The 23,913-nt window shown below is 42.9% G+C and overlaps 2 protein-coding genes across 15 annotated transcripts in view; both read left to right on the top strand.

The window, feature by feature from the left end:
• Window positions 1–297: 297 nt before the first annotated feature.
• LOC121557261 (actin-like) lies at window positions 298–1,173 on the top strand. The gene has a single exon (XM_045211442.1). The coding sequence runs from the start codon at window positions 298–300 to the stop codon at window positions 1,171–1,173; it is 876 nt and encodes a 291-aa protein (XP_045067377.1).
• A 5,173-nt stretch (window positions 1,174–6,346) lies between these two features.
• The window catches only part of LOC121564826 (histone-lysine N-methyltransferase MECOM-like), a 191,495-nt gene continuing 173,928 nt past the window's right edge, over window positions 6,347–23,913 (top strand). For 13 of the 14 annotated variants that reach the window (XM_041875937.2, XM_041875935.2, XM_041875934.2 and 10 more), the window contains exon 1: window positions 6,348–7,310. In XM_041875937.2, coding sequence (XP_041731871.2) covers window positions 7,274–7,310 — 37 coding nt within the window. In that variant the 5' untranslated portion in view covers window positions 6,348–7,273. Of the gene's footprint in view, window positions 7,311–23,913 lie in introns of all 14 variants that reach the window. The other variant, XM_041875930.2, reaches the window with a different exon arrangement.

The raw sequence follows: 23,913 nt of genomic DNA, 5'->3' as shown, positions 1-23,913 counted from the left end.
GAGGTTTAACTTTATTTCATATTTGTGGGCACTCTTTTCATACTTGCTGCTGCTAGAATTGAGAGAGAAATGGCACATTTTCCACCTGCATTTGTGATTGACAATGGAACTGACCAGATAAGAGTTGGGACCTCATGCAGTACAGAGCCTAATCTGATCTGTAAAAATGTCACTGGCAGATCTGAGAGCAACTCTAGTGAAGGAGAGCTTTGCTTTGGAGATGAGGCGTGGGGGAGGAGAGACGACTTGTCTGTGATTCGTCCTATGAAGCGTGGGAGGGTGGTGTCATGGGCTGATATGGAGGCCACTTGGAGCTATGTTTTCAACACCCATGTCAAGACCCCCTCTAGTGAGAGCCCAGTTTTGCTGACTGAGTTCCCCTTGACCACCCAGTCGGACAGGGAAAGGACCTGCAGGATGATGTTCGAGGGGCTGGGCGTCCCTGCATTGTACCTGGCCCCTCAGTCGCTCCTGGCCCTGCTGTCTTCAGGCAGGGTGACCGGCTGTGTGGTGGACTGTGGCTACGACGTCACCCACACTGTCCCAGTGTTCGAGGGCCACTGCCTCCCCCACGCTGTGCGTCAGCTGGGCCTTGGAGGGCAGGATGTCACGGCCCGCCTAGCTCTGCTGCTGAAGGAGTCCGGAGCTCAGTTCTCCAGCGCCACACAGGAACATGACACTGTGACAAACATCAAGGAGCAGATGTGTTATGTATCCACTGACCCCTCCTCAGAGACAGCCACAACCATCATCGACAGCGCAGATGCGGACTACCAGCTCCCCGACGGACATATGCTGAGGATCGGCAGTGAGAGGTTCGAGGCGCCCGAGATCCTCTTCTCTCCTCAGACTGTCCACATGGTGACACATGGCATCCCAAGCCTTCTTGTGAGCTCTGTGTTGGAGAGCGATGCAGACCTGCGGCAGCTGCTCCTAGACAACGCCGTCCTGGCAGGGGGCTCCAGCCTCCTTCCCGGGATGGGCCACAGACTGAGGGAGGAGGCCTCGGCTCTGGCCCCGCCAGGGGACCGCGTGGGGCCAGTCCCTGTGATGGATACTGCCTGGCTGGGGGGCTCCCTCATGTCCTCTCTCTCCATCTTTGGAGACATGTGCATCAGTGCCTTGGAGTACCAGGAGATGGGGTCCAACGTGGTCCATCACAAGTGCTTCTGATGCCTTTCACTGGCCGCTCACCAGAGACAATTCAGTGAAACACTTGGTTTCCCAAGGAGAATAAACAGCACAAAATAACTTGGATATAGCATAGGCTGCAAGGTGGCAGGCATAGGTTTACATTGGAGAGAAAAACTAAAATAGTAAAAACGCATTGGCCTATGGGAATATGAGCTCTTGTTTGGTATTGGAATTAAATTGTTTGATTCCGTGCTAATAATAACGAATGGTTTTGGAACTTTTTTGTGACCATGGCACACAAAGCTATCTGATTCGTTTATGCATGGTTTATGCATGGTCTCCAGAAACCATTACGCGCACTGCAACCGAAAAACTGATGAGCATCCCACTCCACTGTCTGCTATTACGGGAAACCCCAGATAAATAACGCTGATTGAATGACGGATTGATTACTTGTCAGGTCTCTTAGTTGAAGAGACTTGCGCAATGGAAAAGTCAATCAGAATTGATGAGGACGGTTCTGTAACCTGTCTGTGACCTAATCGCGCTGCTGAGCTCAAGGAATAACGACTGCCCGTAGACATCCACGCCACACCATGTCCATAAATACTTATCCAGATTGTCTCGAGAGCGCATCGTGATCCGACCCCTAGATAGGACTACCGGGAATCGCTGTTAAAATGCACTCAACTATCTGTCTTTCCAAGATGTTAATAGAGTTTGCTTGCTTCTGAAATACCGGCGTTGAATTTATACATTTCCCTCAACGTATTGCAGGGTGCTATCTACATGTCTATACCTCAGTTGTTGTAGATTAAATTATTTATAGGTACGTAGGAAATAGTTTGCGTTTCATTGCATTATTATAAACTGTGCCGTTTATTGAGCACTAGATGGCGGTACAATATTAGGCAGCAACAAACGCTAGAAATATTGAAGTCTAAGAATCTGTCATCAGTGCACATACTTGTTGTTGGGTTGGCTGTAATTTACTATAGCTAGGGTAAACCGTTTTAACAATTTTAACACCTCGAATCCCAAATGATGTGTCAGGATTGACAAATAGTGATATGTATACACTTTATATAGCAGACTGTCCACCAGTGCAGAAATTGTCCTTGCAAACCTTTGTGTCTTGCCTTTAGTAGGTATAGGCCTATTCCATTTCTGTGTCAGACGTTAAGATACAGTATATATATATATATATATATATATATATATATATATATATATATATATATATATATATATATATATATATTTATTTATTTATTTATTTTTTATTTATTTTTTATAAACAATTTACCTTGGAGAGAAGTGCAAATTCTGTTACAGAAATTGCATGAAATTAATACAATCTCAACAAACAGACAATGGTTTGGGGAGAATATTTGGTTGCAGTGCTATAAGCAATATGCCAATGTGTCATTGCTCTTCGTTGATTGTTGTTGATGCAGAGATGCACACTTTGACACGCAAAGACATATTGTTTTGTATATTATTTAGATTGTATTTGCTCACATGTTCTCCACAGCGTCATGTGCATTGTTACAATACTCTGTCTTGGTGCATTTTCTTAGGTTTCTCAAGTGTCACCACAATGCAGATGTGGCTTATGTGTTCAAACGAAAGGGTTGTGCTCTTCCCAGCTCTACCAAGCTCATAAAATAGCTTTTTCCTTAAACACGACTGAACCAGTAAGTATTCAATTGAACCAAGAACTCCTTGCTTGAATCACATGGCAGCGAATGAAAGCGTTGCATAAAGACTTATTGCAATCACAGTCACTAATACTTTATTAGCTACTTAATTTTCTAGCACTAGATGGGTTTGCAGGGGAAACATGTTGATTTCACATGAGGAGAGGTTACTGGGTTATTGCCGATAAAAAATTATGAAATTAATTTGTTGAGTGTAGACTTTGTATAAGGAGTGGGCTAATATATAGGTGCTATGACTATAGGTCTAGGTTTTCAATATACACTGAATGTACAAAACATTAGAAACACCTGCTCTTTCCATGACGTAGACTGACCAGGTGAATCCATGATCCCTTATTGATGTAATTTGTTAAATCCACTTCAATGTAGATGAAGGGGAAGAGACAGGTTAAAGAAGGACTTTTAAGCCTTGAGACAATTGAGACATGGATTGTGTATGTGTGCCATTCAGAGGGTGAATGGGCAAGACAAAAGATTTAAGTGCCTTTGAACGGGGTATGGTAGTAGGTACCAAGCGCACCTGTTTGAGTGTGTTAAAAAAATGCAAAGCTGCTGGGTTTTTCATGCTCAACAGTTTCCCATGTGTCAAGAATGGCCCAAAACCCAAAGGACATCCAGCCAACTTGACACAACTGTGGAATGCTTTCGACACCTTGTAGAGTCCATGCCCGTGCAACTCATTAGGAAGGTGTCCTTAATGTTTTGTACATGCAGGGTGCTGTATATATCATTTGATTCTTGAAAGGTGTTAGTTCAAATGGAGGTGCTCATAAGAAGAGGTGTCATTGCCCATTGTTTTTGTCCATTGTTTTTGTTTGTTAGTTTTTTCTCTCTAATACTACTAGCCACTTTTATGAAGTTGGTTTAAGCTAGCCCAGATAGGTTCCCAATCTCCCAACCTCATAACTAGCATTCCAAGAAGCCATTTCAGGCAATCAATGAAGTTAGAGTAGCTAGCTTGTCTAACTATCTAAGCTGGCATGCTTCCTGGCAAGGTTGATAGACTTTAGAAAAGCAAGAAATAACTAAATGTACTGAATAAGACTCACATACCTTTCAATCTTTTACCCAGATTTTAGCAGAGATTCAGACAGCTCAAGAGGAATGCTTAGACATGCAGAAAAATATACATTATATATTTTTTTACATATAATTAAGCATAATGAATATGGCTCTAGATTACAGGAAAAAGCTGTTTCAGGTATTTGAAAAATGCACAATTCACAGACCCCCTCCCGGTCCACCCCCAAGCCATCCTCACATACTTTGGGGTGCATGATGCCCCTGCTCATAAGCAAACGGTGGAGATATGAGAACCTCAATATCCAAATAGCCACTTAACAGTGTAGCCTAATATTAACTTTGATCGAAAAGTATAAGGGTATAGTGGATGCTTTTCAATGGAGTGAAAATCCAGGAGCGAACAGTTCCAGATTATTTCTGCGTATCTCTACTTGAACGGAAAAGTCAGCAGAAAGTTGGAGTTCCCCGTGGTGCTTTGGCCAGGCTCGCGGATGTAGATTGTGTTGAATGTGTATTGGTACCAGAGCTCACTGGTCGGTATAGGTTATAAAATACTCTCACTTCTCTCCACGGAGGGGCACTGCTCATCCGGGCACTAGCGTGCTCCACTCCCGGCCTTTTCGCGGGCTCACACTCCTTAGAAAGTTGTTTCCCACCAGGCAATATATGAATTATTACAATTGAATAATAGCAGGAAATTATGGCAATATGATTATACTCACGAAGTTATAGGTGGAAAAATGGTTGTAAAAACACAGGCAGTAAGGCATGATTATTCTAACACCCAGCACACGTTTTGGTCAAAAGCATAAAATGTTTAGGCACAAGCAGTTGCACATAATTTATAAGAGTTAAAAAACAAGTTATAATAATAACTATTATTATTAGGTTATTATTATTAATAATATTATTATTATTGTTATTATTGTTGTTGTTATTGTTGTTGTTAATATGTGTTATTATTATTAATGTTGTTAGTGTAATTTATTTATATAGACGTTTTATAGGCCTATTTAAAATTATTTTGTTATTAGTGTTATCATAATAAAAAAAGTATACGTTTCATAAATCAAAAGACAGCTCATGCATAATTAGGCGCATACAACAATTGACTTGACAAATTATAATTAAAAAATTTTCGCAAATGTGAGTATTTATACCGTATGATTATTTGTATTTAATAGTATAGTCTACACGCTTTATCCGCGTTGTCCATCTCATTATTTTATTTCAGAAACGTTTGGCTGGTCATAGCATTGATAAAATATCCCTGTTAATCAGTTGATTGATCACCTTGCTCAAAGGTCACGCTGGTGCGCGGTAATTTCCTTGTGCCCGAGGCTCCCTTCTCACTTTTAGTCTATCTTCGACAGCTCCTATTAAAATTATGTATTTATTTTAACCCCTAAACAACCTCCCAAACATAACTAAATGCATTGAAATAAACAATCAATTACCCGATATTAACGTGCGTTCTTATTTTCTGCAGAAATTACCCAAAATAATGCATTTAATTAGGTTAAAATAGGATCCAAACCTTGTGGACTGCCCAACCACTTTTTGGGATGGGATTTAAATTCGAACTATAGGACAAGCATGCTAATAATATGGCTATACTTTCAAAGGTTCTTGAACCCAATGAATGTCTAATAATTACAACCCACTGGGCTGCACATATCTCTCCATCGTTCCCTGGTCCTGCCATTCCGCGCCTCCGGGTCAGCGTATCATCATAAAGTATTTATTCTGAAAGTGGTCTCGAGAACAGTGAGTTATTGCAATGAATGAAAACTGTTTCCATTTAGGCTAATTGAGCGCGCTGCCTCGAGCTGTAGCTGTGGGTCTGAAATGCTGCATGCCTGCCTGCGTCGCAAGCCGCACTCTCCAGCACACCGTGTACTTAATAGCACCATTTATGTCATTACTTTGGGGCTAGGCTGAGGTATAACCACAATAAAGTACCTATATAAACCTTTCTTGTCTTGGTGACTTAAATTACTTGGTGATTTCTCTAAACTGTAAGTATGTTGGATGAATAACTTGAGACAGTATTTTTCTTAATGACACCTTTGTGAACATTTAACATATAGTTTGACTGCAAATGTATTTGACTGAATCGGATAACACACACACCACGCGCCTTTTCTATTGATACTGTGGTACTGACTCAATTGCCCACAGTTATCAAAAACATATCCACCGCCTTTACACTTGAATTCAGATTTCAGAGCGGTATCTAAGCATAAATGGGGTCCTACCTATAGGCATATACTTGATTTGACTAATTTGACATATTGAAAGGTATATTGGACATCGGCCAAAGGGCTGTTTTATTTTTGTCGTACAATTTTCATGATGTCATTACTTAAATCAATTTCAACATACTTTGGAATCAATAAATCGAGGTCACAAGCCATTAAAGTGTTCACGTGCAAGATCAACATCACCTCATGCGGATCTAATTAATGAGCAATTACCTTAATAATACTCAGTTTTAATTAATAGACAAATACACCTTGCAGTTAACATCTCTCCACCACGACTATCCTGCAATAGTCCAATAAGATTGTTGGGGTTTTCATTGTTAGGTTCATTGGATCAGTCTTATGTGGATACAGTGGTTCCCAAATCCGATGAGAGTGAAGCAAAGTAAACTATTTCATTTGTGCAGCAGTCTTACCCAAAAGTTATAATAGACTATGCGAGTTCAACATTGATTTTGGTTATCAATTTGCATGCAAGCGATGGAATTTATTCATGCAAGTCAGCAGAAAGATGTATTCATTCAAAGTATTTAAAAGATTAATAATTGTCACCACTTCACACAAAAAAAAGCCTCGGACAGCCTCATATTAGAGCTGTCAGTTCGATTGCCCACATACCAGGGGAGGGGAGGAGGGGTTCATTCATTTCCTAGTGTTCGCTGTGATGGTCAAAACACAATTAAAACGTATAAAACATTTAATGAAAACGTTTCACATTAGTAATTTAGCCGAGCATTCATGAATGTGATTTCATTTAAGCACAATAGGTAGGCATGCATGGTGATGGTTTGAGAATAATAGTTCATTAAAATTAATGTCTCCGGCTCTCCGTAGATCCGGGGTCGTTGCGGCTCGGTTTCTGACTCAGTGATCTTTAAAGATCTGACGCGAAGGGATCTCTCTGCGATTGCCATCTGACTAGATCAGTCATATCAAGTGATAAATCGTTCCAAACTTTTTTGGCGGTGCTGGCAGTTTGGTTATGCGCATGTGCGAAGGTGTCCAAACTGACAATGCTGGAGAGATAGCGAGTCTGGATTGAGAAACACAGAGAAAAGGACAGAGAAAAAAGAAAAAGGAGGAAAAGATCCAAGAAAAAATCTAACAAACCCACGCCGAAAGACTGGCATCATGAGGTCCAAAGGCAGGGCACGGAAACTGGCCACAAGTAGGTGCAATATCCCTTTCTTTGCCTTTTGAAACTGCCATCTTGTAAATGTGTAGCTATATCTCAGTTATCGATGCTGTTTCGCATCTACAAATGAGGTACAATATCTTTCTTATGTGAGTGTCAGTAGAAAATAGCCCCCACTCACAACTGAGCAGGGGTACGGTTTGGAGAAGTTGGTTCAGGGGTTTCGAGTTGGTACTGTCAGTGCCAGTTCTTTTCGCGAATTCTGAAAAATTCAATTGGCGTTAAAAGTAATAAAAAGTAGTGCAAACGGGAGAGGCACTTCTCAGGGAACGAACTACTATCGTTATTGCGCTGTGCTTTGTATAGTGGGCGCTACAGCGTTGGTCAATTCTCGTCGCGTCCTGAGACGCTGTTGTTGCACGCGCTTCGTTTCTGGCCATTTCAATTTGAAGGAGCGACTTCGAAAAGGCAGGTGGGCTCATTCAGACTTAGGAAACGAAAGATCCAGAATGAAGGATTTATGCAATTAAATATAATCAGGTACCATTGCTGGCGCAACCTCAAATGTCCAAAATATGTATTTGTGCCTTGTCTGATGTATCATAGAATAAATAAATGCTTATGGGGTGTTCGCTCTACCTATCATTACATTATAGCCTTGGGTTATTACGCTGTATTGTATCTTTATTATGGTGTATTTAGTTTGTGCAACAACTGAATAATCTTTGTTATATAATTAATGTTACGGTTTTGGTACAAAACGTGTTTACGTCTTTCTGTTATGCAGAAATGTAATGACATTTCTTGATCAAGCATTGCCTCCGGCACTTTAATAAGTTGCAGTTGTTTGTATTTTACCACTGCACATTGAGGGGCACGGAGGTTTTGAACACCAATATTCAGTAGCCTAATAAAGTATTTTTGTAATTGATTGAATCGGTTAAATTATTAGTCAGAGTTCTGGAAGCAATTCAACCCCCTGGGAGCAACACACTGATTTGGGTAAAAGGTGTTTACTCCAATAAACTGTTATTGTGGTCTACGGCAATCTACCAAAATGCACAACAATGTTTATATAAAATGTAGGCCTATCTCTCTCACCAAAATGGCAAGCGGATGCAGTAGCTATAATCATTATTTACATTCCTTCAAGTAGTTTAGGCTACACAAGTAAACGTTTTCGATAGTTCTTTCAAATTGTGTATAGGCAATTTAATTGCATTTTCTGAGTCACTAACATCTCCAATTGTGTTTAACCTTTATGAATGTGTTTAGCCTGTAGGCTATGTATTTGCAGTCCTATTCAGAGAGAAAAAAACGTTATAATTTTAAGTGTATCAATTGAATGTTTTGAATTATAGTTTCTCATGTCTGGACTAAAGTGTAGCCACAGGTCAACACCGGTAGGTTGCAGTCCTGGAGCCAGGGGTCGCGGGTGTTATTCTTTCAATGAACGTCTGCGAGACCTGACAGTCATCTTGTTGTGTGTGTGTGTGTGTGTGTGTGTGTGTGTGTGTGTGTGTGTTTTGTCACTTTCTGTCTATATATTCCTGCTACACATTTCTCTGGACCTTCCTGGAGCTCAGATAGAGGAGAAATCCTTTCCTCTTTAGGATATTAATTTATTTAGGCCTACACACTCAGTGGATGACACTCATCCAACCAGCAGTTTTATTTTGAAAATCGAATTGTGAGTGTTTTGTTAGTTTAAACAATTCTGGGCATCGTTTCCCAGTTGCGATGTAACTGAACGATAGTCGTACCAGATGCATCGTTATTTACGAGCCAACGTTTTAAGTGTTTCCCAAACAAGCACGTAGAGAGAACGTTCGCTATGTGCATAGTTAGACCATGTGTCGATACTGATAGGATGGGAAGAAAAGCAGAGCTGCTCTCGGATCAGCTATCTCCATTCAAATCATACATGAACATTATAATTATTCCATAATACTGACGATGGATCAGCTTCTAGATATATATATTACCACCTATGGCTGCAAATAGGCTATTGAGGCGGCTAATTATGCGTACCCAAAAATGATGCACAAAATCATTGCCCACATGAAACACATTTAGGCAAAAATTATAGACAGTAGCCTAGTCGCAAAATATAACTAAAATATAACAAATGTATTGTACATTTGGCCTATATAGATATGTAGCCTATGTATATTTTAATGCAGTCATCTCGGTTCTCATTTGAAGCATCATTTTATCCTTCACTTGTTTGTAACAATTGCAAATACTTTGGCGACTTTGTATGTGTAGTCAACTTAATTCTGAAGTTATCAGCAGTCAACAGGTCCGGCCCAAGCCTTTTGGGGGCCCTATGCGAAATATTGTTGCAATTTCCTGCAATTCTACACATTTTGACATGGGGTGCAGAGAAAATTTAGCAGTTTTAAAGCAACTTTGCTTCAATTCTACACATTTTGCCATTGGGCAGAGAGAAGATTTTACAATTTTAGGGAAAAAATCTACAAATTCTGCCATGGTGTGGATAGAAAAATGTGCAGTTTTACAGCTATTTTCAAACACATTTTGTCATGACTTATGCCATGTTAATATGTTATCTGAGTGAGAGTGACTAACAAAATCAATGGGGGCCCACGTCAGGGCCCATGGGCAAGTGCCCTTCGTGCTCTGTCAATAATTTGACCATTGATTGGGCTCCCGAGTGGCACAGCGGTCTAAGGCACTGCATTTCAGTGCTTGAGGCGTCACTACAGACCCCCTGGTTCGATTCCAGGCTGTATCACAACCGGCCGTGATGGGGAGTCCCATAGGGCGGCGCACAATTGGCCCAGCGTCGTCCGGGTTTGGCCGGTGTAGGCTGTCATTGTAAATAAGAATTTGTTCTTAACTGACTTGCCTAGTTAAATAAAGGTAAAATAAATAAAAAATAGTTTAGATAGCTGGCTAGACTAACTTACCAATCAAACAATTGTTAGCTGACAAGGGCTAATTGAGTGACTGTCAGTGACTGACATAACAAGAGAAACACTTCTGATCCAAATATCAAAATGTCACTTTGTGTATTCTACTATTCTAACTCTCAATAGTAAGTTGAGACCCCAACTGAGTTCCCCAAAAAATAATATATATCGAATATATATATTTTATAATTTTTTGGTCGGGGGCCCTCTATCATCTGGGGACCCTAAGGGACCGCTTATGTCGCTTATGCCTAGAGCCGACCCTGGCAGTCACAGTCAGACAGATAGCCTTAACATCTTGATTCTATGTTTAGCAGAGATCTTATGTTAATAAAGTGATGCGGGGTCTGGATCACTCGTAGGTGTGCCAAGGTTTTTTTAAGAGCAACGTTACTAATGAATGCTCTGGGTAACACCTCGGCTACTAAAGATACATCGTAATAAGGTTCTAACGATGATCTTAACGCTATGAAGGCTCTGAGAAAGTAGGCCCTGACTCAAAGATAAAGGTGTTAGACATGTAGAAATAAATCCAGTTTACATGTTGTGTGCATGTTGTGTGCTGCCTTTTTGTAATAGAGAAACCCCCCTAGGGATAATGCGAGTATTTGTGGATTTTGTTTAGTGCAAGATACTGAATAAATGAGATACATTTTTCACATCCGTTTTATTCTTTTTGGTTGGCTATTATATTGTCAGTGTGTTTCAATTGCTCACCAAAATATATTCTGAAGGGAAATTATAGGACAATTAGTTTTGATGTTCAAAATACACTTGAATGAGTCACATTGAATTGACAACACCAATGCGAGTCGAAGAGCTTTATAACCATAGGCCTACTTTTAATGTGAAAAGTTTGTCAGGAAGAACTTCAAGAGCGATACAGACAGGGACACCGTAATTATTTATTTCATGTGCTTCATGGATTTGTCTCGTGAGCTTCGGTGTTATTGCGGTGCCTTTGGCCTTCGGCACCGAGGATGGATCGTGACGGTATGAAATAAATCCAGCAGACGGTCCGCTCTCATCAGGATCTCTTACAGACTATTGTTTATGGCAACATGGCCCAGTATTGGCATATTTACAGAATATGCTTGAAAAGCAAACAACATGCATATTTTTCTGTGATCACTGACCAGGCGAAGGGCAGGCGCGCGCGCACAGACACACACACACACACACACACACACACACACACACACACAGCAACAACGGTTTAGTAGTGCATTTAGTAGTGGTTTTGGTGCCTGCTGCAATCTGCCTAAATATTAACAGTCCTTTTAAGGAATGCGCCAGGCTACAGCACCAGCCGGTCCGCCCTTCCAGTTCCAGGCATAGTTCTAAATCATTACTTACAGTCTGAGAATAGGGGGGATAATTTGAGGGATATTTAAATATGATTATTTACTCAAGATGTAAGAGGAAGATTTCTAGGCTACCTATTAAGTCAGAGGTAGAGAATGTGAATGTTCTGATAGCTCGGCCCAGATTCCCCCGGGAACTGGGCCGTTCAGGCCTGTAGCCAGCTCTGCACAATGTCAACAGTGAATATTTCAATTCCCAGACTCCCCATAAGAGGTCTGCCGGGAAATGTGTTCAGTGTGCGGCCTGTCCCGATAAGTTCTGTTCAGAGACTGGTCATGTAGGTCTTGTAGCGCCACAGAGAGTGTTTGTGCTCGAGCTCGATTGATGTGCGCATGGCAGGCAGATGATAAAACAGAGTGGAGTGAGTTAATGGAGGGGGAATTGGTAGGTGGAGAGGTGGTAATAGAAGTATGATTGGTGGGGGAAGATTATTTCAGATGTCATATGGGGGTCCACTCAAACTCACCCATCGAGCCCCCTCCCCCCAAAAAAATTATAATAATATTTGTCCTAATATCATATCTCAGCTAGGACTATAGGCTTAAGGTAACTCCATGTCTGCCTAACTTTAGTAAACAAAGTGCCTCTCAACTAAATGCTCAGGGGGTAGTGTGAGATGTCTGACCAACGGTGCACCACTTGTAATGTCCTCAAAAAGAAGAGATAAGATTCATATGAATGCTGAATTGGATTCTATTTTTCCCATGCACACCCATGTATTTAAAACAAAATACTTTAGGTTTATTCACACATACACTACCAGTCAAAAGTTTGGACACACCTACTCATTTAAGGATTTTTCTTTATTTTTACAATTTTTTTTTACATTGTAGAATAATAGTGAAGACATCAAAACTATGAAATAACACATATGGCATCATGTAGTAACCAAAAAAGTGTTAAACAATTCTTCAAATAGCCACCCTTTGCCTTGATGACAGCTTTGCAAACTCTTGGCATTCTCTCAACCAGCTTCATGAGGTTGTCACCTGGAATGCATTTCAATTAACAGGTGTGCCTTGTTAAAAGTTAAATTGTGGAATTTCTTTCCATCTTAATGCATTTGAGCCAATCAGTTGTGTTGTGGCAAGGTAGGGGGGTATACAGAAGATAGCCCTATTTGGCAAAAGACCAAGTCCATATTATGGCAAGAACAGCTCAAATAAGCAAAAAGAAACGACAGTCCATCATTACTTTAAGACATGAAGGTCAGTCAATACGGAAAATCTCAAGAACTTTGAACGTTTCTTCAAGTGCAGTCACAAAAACCATTACATTTACATTTTAGTCATTTAGCAGACGCTCTTATCCAGAGCGACTTACAGTTAGTGCATACATTATTTTTTTATCGAACCCACAACCCTGGCGTTGCAAACGCCATGCTCTACCAACTGAGCTACATCCCCTGCCGGCCATTCCCTCCCCTACCCTGGACGACGCTGGGCCAATTGTGCGCGCCGCCCCATGGCAAGCGCTATGATGAAACTGGCTCTCATGAGGACCACCACAGGAATGGAAGACCCAGAGTTACCTCTGCTGCAGAGGATAAGTTCATTAGAGTTACCAGCCTCAGAAATTGCAGCCCACATAAATGCTTCACAGAGTTCAAGTCACAGACACATCTCAACATCAACTGTTCAGAGGGGACTGTGTGAATCAGGCCTTCATGGTCGAATTGCTTCTAAGAAACCACTACTAAAGGACACCAAAAAGAAGAAGAGACCTGCTTGGGCCAACAAACACGAGCAATGGACATTAGACCGGTGGAAATGTGTCCTTTGGTCTAGAGTCCAAAATTGAGATTTTTGGTTCCAACCGGTCTTTGTGAGACGCGGTATGGGTGAACGGATGATATGTGTAGTTCCCACCGTAAAGCATGGAGGAGGAGGTGTTATGGTGTGGGGGTACTTTGCTGGTGACACTGTGATTTATTTAGAATTCAAGGCACACTTAACCAGCATGGCTACCACAGCATTCTGCAGCGATACAGCATCCAATCTGGTTTGGGCGTAGTGGGACTATCATTTGTTTTAAAACAGGACAATGACCCAAAACACCTCCAGGCTGTGTAAGGGCTATTTGACCAAGAAGGAGAGTGATGGAGTGCTGCATCAGATGACCTGGCCTCCACAATCCCCCGACCTCAACCCAATTGAGATGGTTTTGGATGAGTCGGACGGCAGAGTGAAGGAAAAGCAGCCAACAAGTGCTAAGCAAATGTGGGAACTCCTTCAAGACTGTTAGAAAAGCATTCCAGGTGAAGCTGGTTGAGAGAATGCCAAGAGTGTGCAAAGCTGTCATCAAGGCAAAGGGTGACTATTTGAAGAATCTCAAATATAAATTATATTTTGATTTGTTTAACACTTTTTTGGTTACTACATGATTCCATATGTGTTATTTCATAGTTTTGATGTCTTCGCTATTATTCTACAATGTAGAAAATAGTAAAAATAAAGAAAAACCCTTGAATGAGTAGGTGTGTCCAAACTTTTGACTGGTAGTGTATATGAACGTGTCTTTTCAGACATAGGTTGAAACAATGAGAGGATATTAGGCATGCTCATGCCACACTATAATCAACTGTTGTCCCATAGGTGCACAGCAAATTTGAGATCAGAATTTTAACACCCACAGTGTTAAATGTAACACTTCCTTCTTGCCCCACTGAAATAGTGTTAAACTAACACTTTTCAAAGTGTTCACAAACTAACACCCCTACTGTTTTGTAAAGCCTTATTTCCATATTTCCCAGCATGCCTTTCATGTGAGTGATACACACCCATGACTGTGTTTGTTAGTGACAGAGACATGGTTGTTGCATTCAATAACTTCTAGTCCTGAAGCCTTCACCAAGTGACTGCCTAAGTGAATGTGTTTGAATTAAAAGTAAACCCTGATGACCATATATTATAAATTTCAAAAGGCCTTTAGTTATGGCCTAGTTATCCTCAACGTGGTCTGAAAAACTTCGCTCATGGTCCACATCAGACCTGCAAGTCACAGTAAGATGTTTTATGAAGTGATTAGTAATTCCTATCAGAATCAAGCCAGAGGGAGGTTATCCAATAATTTGAATATTTAATCACCTACCACAACCTGCATTTAGAAAGACTGGTATGGTGAAGGACTTGACAAACAAGACTACCTAAACCATCTCATTAACAGGTAAAATAAGTCCAACCCCTTCCATATTGGATTAGTTTAGAGAAATGTAAGTTATTTATCGTTTTATAGTATAAAATCAATTAATCAACCAATGTGCATGCAGAAACATAGATATTAAAACAAACTATTCTAAAAATCAACCTGCAACAAAGCATTCTGGGAAGAATGATAATGAGGCCCCTCCCACATTTGTTTTATTCTGAGAGAATTAATGGAAGTGAACTCAAGACAGTCCAATGCGGAGGGCTCCATATAGCTTCACATTGACATGATTGGTTTATGGTAGGTGAGGGCGCGAGGTTCTCTATCAACACAAACTAACTTCCTTGACAACTTCCTTCACAACAGCTCTGCTCAGCGAAGCGCAAGAAGTATAAATGCCCTGACTTCTCCAGAGGCCGTATCACCGTAAATGCTGTACGCCAATGCAGATGTCGGATTGGCCATGCAGAACCTTTAAGAGAGAGTGTAATAGGCGCTGCATGGTCAATCTGATGTCTGAAGTGGCCGTACAGCATTTACTGCGATGCAGCTTCCGCACACATCAGGGCTTTCATGCTTCTTGTGCTTACGCAGGAAAAGCTTTTGTGAAGGAAGTTGTCAAGGAAGTGAGTTTGTGTTTATACAGGATGTAACGCCCCCACCTACTGTCAACTCACGCGCATGAATTGACTTTAATTCTGCGCTCGTATGTGCATGTGTGTGTTGTTGCGCTAGCGCGTGGCGCATTCTGCCTGTCAGCGCCTCCTCCTTGCCGACGAGTGCTTCCTCCTTGCATTGTGCAATGGCCATGCATCTCGCGTTTGTCTGGCGGACCTCATTAAAAGGGTTAATGTATCGTGGCATTTAAAAGGTGAGAGGGAGTGGGTGCGAGCTGAGAGACCCTATTAAATAGTCGTTGTCCCGTCGCAGTGCTGTTTGCATGCACTCCCGCTCTGTTTAGATCCAAAGTACAGTAAACAAATGTTCCGTATCTCCCTGCGCAATGAACTGTCTCAACTCATCATATTTCACACGCACTGTGGACGACAATATGTTTATATTATCTCCCGCTTCAGCTCCTGAAAGTATAGGCCTAAAGTCTAAAATGGGATACATTACGTTGTTCATTCATAGGCCTAAATGTTTCTTCCAAATGTATAGGTAGGCCTGATTTTAATGTAGACCTTTCTTATTCTCAACCCAATTAGTAGGCTGTCTTTTTGAGACAAAGTGGGGGCTGCATGGTTTGGTTGCATAAGGAAAACATTTAGCTTTTTTTGGGAAAACACATCAGGGAACCAACCAATCATATTCCACTAAAATGTTGGCTACTTTGAGATTATGTTGAAATAGTCAAGAAACCCATCTGTCAGAAAAGAGTGGTAGGCTACTGTATTTGTCTGTCTCAGTAGTCAGTAATCTCAGTGTATGGTTGTTGTAACAATAATATTTTGTGCTTGTGTAGTATGTGCACAAAAAAACATGCATCACTCTGTGTGTGTGCGCGTGTGCGTATGCCTATGTTTAAATGTAGTAATGTGTAGGTCTATTGGGTCCTGGGGGTGCAGGGTGACAGTGAGACAGCCCCCCTCATCCATCAACACCCCCGTCTGAATGAGTCGCCCGTCCCCTCTCCTCACCCACTGTGTCAGAGAAGGGGGTCTCTCTACCCCCAATACTCCCCCCCCACCCCACCAGGTCTCTGATGTTAATGACACTGTGACCATGCCTCTATGCTGTAAACAGTTAGGCCTAGTCACTAGGTTAGTGGTTTGTTTATGTGTGGTTGTCAGGGCGATGAAGGATGGCCCTGTCAGTGGGCTTCAGGAGCCCCTGGTCCCCCGGTTGGTCCCTGGGGGCCCGGCTCAGTGGGTAGCCCTAGGGATCTGTGTCACAACATCCCCTCCTCTCACTCTATCTACACTGCAGAGTCTGGCATCTCCAATCACTGTTTAAAGAAATACAAATAAACCTATACGTTTGTGAGTGTGTGCTTGTGCGGCTTGTTATATAGTGAAGTGGAAGCTAAAAAAGTGAGTGTATTTGTAACATCAAATGATGTGCTCTGTGTGTGTGTGTGTGTACGCGGCACTGTGCTGTGATGGGTGAGGCGATGGTGAGGCGGGAGGGAGGAAGGTCTATGGCGCAGCGACCCAGAGTGTGGGAACACCAAGGGAGGAGGCTGGGGGGATGGAGGAGGGGGGCACATGTCAAGCCTGGGAACCAGTGTGTTTACTGCAGGGAAACCGTACCAACACAGAACAATGAGCTAACCTTACCCCCTTCTAAATAAAAAAGTAATTTCTGCTTTCTTCCCAAAGGTCAGTGAGTTAGAGATAGGGAGGTTAACACAAAAGGCTACAGTCTGCCCGGCGACTACAGTCTGGGCCACTTGGGTGCCAAGGCTGAGGTCATTATCAACAGCAGGCCCAAACTAAGCATATTTATATAGATGTGTGTGTGTGTGCGTGTGTGTGTGTGTGTTAGAGAGAGAGAGAAAGAGAGGAAGATGGAGAGAGAGTGAAAGAGAGGGAGATAAGAGAAAGTGAACATAAAAAAAAACATGTGTGTTTATGTGCACAACTTTTCAAATAGATTCCATTCCTGTTTGTACGAACCGTTCCCCGAACATCTGATTGATTTGTGTGTCTGAGTGCAGTAGTTATTGCGTGGACACATTGCTGATAGTGCAGTCTCTTTCCCCTCTATTAATGAGACAATATGATTGGTTGGTGCGTGTGGAGAAACAACGTCCCTTAGCTAATTAAAGGACTTCAATCATGTAGCTGCTCCAATCCATTACCTAGAGCAGGTATCAACTAGCCTGGATCCCAGATCTGTTTGTGCCGCCTTGCCAACCCCTTGTCATTACAGATGGAACCCAGGGTAGGTATCAGCTAGTGTCACCACAATGCTAGCACAATCCCTCACAGTCACAGTCACACCAACCTCTCTCAGTCACACTATTACAGGCATTCTGGTCTGGTGAGGGTTGTAGCATGGGGCGGATGTGGAACGAGTGGGTTAAATAAAGGGTCTTCCGTCTTTTTTAGGGCAATCAAAGACAACCTGGTGCTTTCTATGAGTGTTATATACACCTGCACTCTTTTGTGCAGGTGTACTGTATTGTTGAGGGAGCTAGCAAGTAAGCATTTCGCTGCACCTTTTATACCTGCTGTAAACGGTGTATGTGACAAATACAGTATCAGTCAAAAGTTGGACACACCTACTCATTCAAGGGTTTTTCTTTATTTTTTACTATTTTTTACATTGTAGAATAATAGTGAAGACATCACAACTACGAAATAACACATATGGAATCATGTAGTAACCAAAAAAGTGTTAAACAAATCAAAATAAATTGTATATTTGAGATTCTTCAAATAGCCACCCTTTGCTTTGATGACAGCTTTGCACACTCCTGGTATTCTCTCAACCAGCTTCATGAGGTAGTCACCTGGAATTAATTTCAATTAACAGGTGTGCCTTCTTAAAAGTTAATTTGTGGAATTTATTTCCTTCTTAATGCTTTTGAGCCAATCAATTGTGTTGTGACAAGGTAGGGGTGGTATACAGAAGATGGCCCTATTTGGTAAAAGACCAAGTCCATATTATGGCAAGAACAGCTCAAATAAGCAAAGAGAAACAACAGCCCATCATTACTTTAAAACATGAAGGTCAGTCAATATAGAACATTTCAAGAACTTTGAAAGTTTATTCAAGTGCAGTCGCAAAAACCATCAAGCGCTATGATGAAACTGGCTCTCATGAGGACCACCACAGGAATGGAAGACCCAGCGTTACCTCTGCTGCAGAGGATAAGTTCATTACAGTTACCAGCTTCAGAAATTGCAACCCAATAAATGCTTCACAGAGTTCAAGTCACAGACACATCTCAACATCAACTGTTCAGAGGGGACTGTGTGAATCAGGCCTTCATGGTCGAATTGCTACAAAGAAACCACTACTAAAGGACACCAAAAAGAAGAAGAGACCTGCTTGGGCCAACAAACACGAGCAATGGAGTCCAAATTTGAGATTTTTGGTTCCAACCGCAGTGCCTTTGTGAGATGCAGTGTGGGTGAACGGATGATCTTTGCATGTGTAGTTCCCAATGTAAAGCATGGAGGAGGTGTTATGGTGTGGGGGTGCTTTGCTGGTGACACTGTCTGTGATTTATTTAGAATTCAAGGCACACTTAACCAGCATGGCTACCACAGCATTCTGCAGCGATACACCATCCCATCTGGTTTGGGCTTAGTGGGACTATCATTTGTTTTTCAACAGGACAATGACCCAAAACACCTCCAGGCTGTGTCTGGGCTATTTGACCAAGAAGGAGAGTGATGGAGTGCTGCATCAGATTACTTGGCCTCCACAATCCCCCAACCTCAACCCAATTGAGATGGTTTGGGATGAGTCGGATGGCAGAGTGAAGGAAAAGCAGCCAACAATTGCTAAGCATATGTGGGAACTCCTTCAAGACTGTTGGAAAAGCATTCCAGGTGAAGCTGGTTGAGAGAATGCCAAGAGTGTGCAAAGCTGTCATCAAGGAAAAGGGTGGCAATTTGAAGAATCTCAAATATAAAATATATTCTGATTTGTTTATCACTTTTTTGATGACTTTTCATGATTCCATATGTGTTATTTCATATTTTTTGTGTTTTCTCTATTATTCTACAATGTAAAAAATAGTAAAAAATTAAGAAATACCCTTGAATAAGTAGGTGTGTCCAAACATTTGAATGGTACTGTACATTGGATTTTATGATGATGTTTTTGTGCAGGTGTATGCCATAAGTATACAGTGCATTTGGAAAGTATTCAGACCCCTTCACTTTTTTCACATTTTGTTACGTTACAGCCTTATTCTAAAATGGATTAAATAGTTTTTTTCCCATTAACAATACCCCATAATGACAAAGCAAAAACAGGTTTTTAGAAATGTTTGCAAATGTATTAAATGGAAATATCACGTTTACATAAGTATTCCGACCCTTTACTCAGTGCTTTGTTGAAGCACCTTTGGCAGCATTTACAGCCTCAAGTATGATGCTACAAGCTTGGCACACCTGTATTTGGGGCGTTTCTCCCATTCTTCTCTGCAGATCCTCTCAAGCTCTGTCAGGTTGGATGGGGAGCGTTGCTGCAGAGATCTCTCTGTACTTTGCTCCGTTCATTTTTTCCACGATCTTGACTAGTCTCCCTGTCCCTGCTGCTGAAAAACATCCCCACAGCATGATGCTGGCACCACCATGCTTCACTGTAGGGATGGTATTGGCCAGGTGATGAGCGGTGCCTGGTTTCCACCAGACGTGATGCTTGGCATTCAGGCCAAAGAGTTCAATCTTGGTTTCATCAGACCAGAGAATCCTGTTTCACATGGTCTGAGAGTCCTTTAGGTGCCTTTTGGCAAACTCCAAGAGGGCTGTCATGTGCCTTTTACTGAGGAGTGGCTTCCGTCTGGCCACTCTACCATAAAGGCCTGATTGGTGGAGTGCTGCAGAGATGGTTGTCCTTTTGGAAGGTTCTCCCATCTCCACAGATGAACTCTGGAGCTCTGTCAGAGTGACCATCGGGTTCTTGGTCACTTCCCTGAGCAAGGCCCTTCTCCCCCGATGGCTCAGTTTGGCTGGGCAGCCAGCTCTAGGAAGAGTCTTGGTGGTTCCAAACTTCTTCCATTTAAGAATGATGGAGGCCACTGTGTTCTTGGGGACCTTCAATACTGCAGAAATGTTTTGGTACCCTTCCCCAGATCTGTGCCTCAATACAATCCTGTCTCGGAGCTCTACGGACAATTCCTTCGACCTCATGGCTTGGTTTTTGCTCTGACATTCACTGTCAACTGTGCAACCTTATATAGACAGGTGTGTGCCTTTGCAAATCATGTCCAATCAATTGAATTTACCACAGATGGACTCCAATCAAGTTGTAGAAAAATCTCAAGGATGATCAATGGAAACAGGATGCACCTGAGCTCAATTTTGAGTGTCATAGCAAAGGGTCTGAATGATTATGTAATTAAGGTATTTCAGTTTCTTATTGTTAATACATTTGCAAAAATGTCTAAAAAATTGTTTTTGCTTTGTCATTATGTGGTATTTTGTGTAGAAAAGTTAATTTAATCCATTTTAGAATTGTGGAAAAAGTCAAGGGGTCTGAATACTTTCCGAATACACTGTATGTGAGTTTGTTCATGTGTAGACAACAAGTGAGTAAACTCTCTCTCTCCCTCTACAGTACAGTAGGCTACATCCCTCATAGGGATAGGGTTTGGCTGGTGTCCTAAGGTGTGTACAACCAGACAGTGTGTATGATGTGTGTGTGCATGCGTACAACAATGTGTGTGTTTGCATATGTCTCCATTTGTCTGCATTTTTGTATGTTGTTCTTAATAATGTCTCTGTTGTGAAATATTGGGAGTGCTTCCGGCAGAGCGGGTCCTTTCTTTCTCACACCGGACTGGATCACGGCCACAAACAGGAATTATCCAACAATCGCTTTGTGAGAGCGCCGATAACAGTGTTCGAGCGCAGTGGGATCTCCCGACGGGTGGGGACGGATTTGAGGGCGGGTATTGGGGAGCGCTCCAGGGCTGCAGCCGGAGGCCGCTAGGCTGTGGTGCTCGATTATGATTAACTCAGGGGAGGAAAGAAAGAGGGAGAAAAAGAGATCAGGTGATGCCCATCTGTAGCTGAGAAGGAATGGTGAGAGGTAGGATGGAGGGGGGGGGGGCTGTAGTGTACACCCTTCATCTCAGCCACACCAAGCCCCCACTATCCAGCCTGGAACCTCATTAACCGGTGACCTCTGACCCCTCAGGGCGGGAGAGATGAGGGGAGGGAGACGTGATCAAAGCCCCTGGTCGTTTCTGATGGAAGCTTTACCTGATTGTTGGTGATAGCCTCTGTCTTGTCAGTGTTGGAACGACGATATGTTGATGAATGCTCCAGATGCTTTGTGACGTGAAGAACTTCCACATGGTAGTCTGGCACCCCTCGACCCCCTCAGGTGTGAGAGACGGGAACATGTCTTCTCCTTGTCCTCGGAGATGTGTCTGGATCATTTCCTCCTCCTGTGTGTGTGTGTGTGTGTGTGTGTGTGTGTGTGTGTGTGTGTGTGTGTGTGTTGACGGTCGGCCAGGGTCGCAGTGGGGGGAAAGAATGTGCCTGTTGGAAAGGAATGCGGGGCTGGCTGATTAGTGCTCTGTCCGTACCTGCCGGATTACTGGACATGCCGCAGCAATGCAGCAATGTGATTGTGATGATGAGACTGAGGAAAATTGTTGGAGAACAATAGAGACAGTGGAGATTCCTTTCTGAGGTGCATTCCAGCGAATCTTGCGCCCGGTGGCCCCCGCTCGGCACTTTGATGAGCCTCTCTCTGGGCTTCCTGGGATTGTCGCCCATCCACAAACACAAAAACAAAGCCAGCGGTAGAGCGAACCTACCCGTCCTCCTGAGGATGTCCTGTTTTGATTAACGTTAGCATCCCTCCCGGCCCCGCAGCAATATTATTCTAACACTGCTAGGAGAGCTGCAGCTAACTGACACGGACACTGTTTTCCACTCGGTGAACCCGAAGGTCAGATCTTCGACAATGAGCTGGGAAGAAAAGGTGTGCTCTTTTAAGATGTCCGTCTTTAAAGGGGAAGTCATGTGATGTGAGTGGAGCGAGGCCTTGGTGTGGTGTGAGTGGAGAAGCTCAGGCTTAGGCTACAGATCAACTTGCTCTCACAGTCTCATGTCAGAATTAGACGTTCATCCATGTTTCTCAAACTCCAAATTTCGAAGTTGTTGCAAACATCAAATTTCGAGGTGTTTAAGGTTACGTTTAGGTATTAAATCTTAAGGTTGGGCATTAACTTTGAATGTTTAAGGTAAGGGTTAAGGTTTGGGATAGGCTTAAAACAAAAATAACTTTCTATCACTGGATTTGAACTTGCACCCTTTGGAATCAGAGGCACATGTTTACCCCCATCCACCATTCCTGTCCACAAAACCCTTGCAAAACCGAAACCTACTTGAAGATAACAGCGCTCACTGTTGTCCCTAGTGGCCGATTTCCACATCATCTCCCGACGTCCTCAGACGTGACCTGGCTGTAGAGATTGGGGAACAGTTGCAGCTTTGGGTCAAGTAGAGAGGGATTGTGGACCGCAGTTCTGGAGCAGACACACAGTCCAACTCCTTTTCTCTTTCTCCTCCTCCTCCCTGTTTAAACTCTGACTCTAACCGACACCAGCCAGTCCCCACTTTTCTCTCTCTCTCTCTCTCTCTCTCTCTCTCTCTCTCTCTCTCTCTCTCTCTCTCTCTCTCTCTCTCTCTCTCTCTCTCTCTCTCTCTCCCCCCCCATCTCTCTCGGAATCAGAGAGCAGTGAAGTGGTGAGGTAGTGTGTTTCTTCTTTGCTTGGGGGCTCAGTTTGACAGGAGGGCACCACTTGTTCACCCCAGTGTCCACAGACCCAGCAGACAGGGGTCCCCTAGGGGCCTCTGGGGGCCCCAGGCCTGGATGTCTCTGTCAGGGCCCAGGCTGGACCAGGACCCCCTGTGTTCACCGGGTCACTGGAGAGGCTAATCGATTTTATCTCTGGCTCACACACACAACACAAACCCTTACACCAGGGACATTCACGTTTCCCTCTGCTCAGAAGACTATTATTCTTCAAAAGCCTGCACTCGTTCTCAGCCTTTTTCCCCGTCTCATTCTCTCTCTCCCTCTCTCTCTCTCTCTCTCTCTCTCTCTCTCTCTCTCTCTCTCTCTCTCTCTCTCACTCTCTCTTTCTCCTCCTCTGTCTCTCTGTCTCCCCCACACAAGGGCCAGTTTAAATTTAACTCCCGTCCCTCCTCGGTCTGGGCCCTGGCCCCTAAGGGACGCTGGCAGGGCGTAGGAGACCTTGTTTTCTTGCCCGTTCCCCTGGATGAAGCGTCTGAATGGGGGAGCAGAGGCTTTGGGAACGGCCTGGAAACTTCCCATTCATCAGTGTAAAGAGATACTGCGTTGACAGTTAGCAGACCGCCAGCCAAGCACAACACAGGGCCGCCGCGTGGGCCCTGAGCGCTCAACTCAGCCCAGCCCAGAGACTGGAGGCTAGCCTAGCTGCTCATCCCACAACTGTCCCAAGGCAACACACACACACAGACACACACACAACACATGCAGGTATGCACACTCACACACACACAGGC

This window comes from Coregonus clupeaformis, chromosome 5, assembly GCF_020615455.1.
Source record: "Coregonus clupeaformis isolate EN_2021a chromosome 5, ASM2061545v1, whole genome shotgun sequence".
Classification (NCBI taxonomy): Eukaryota; Metazoa; Chordata; class Actinopteri; order Salmoniformes; family Salmonidae; genus Coregonus; species Coregonus clupeaformis.
This window is presented reverse-complemented; position numbering and strand designations above follow the sequence as displayed.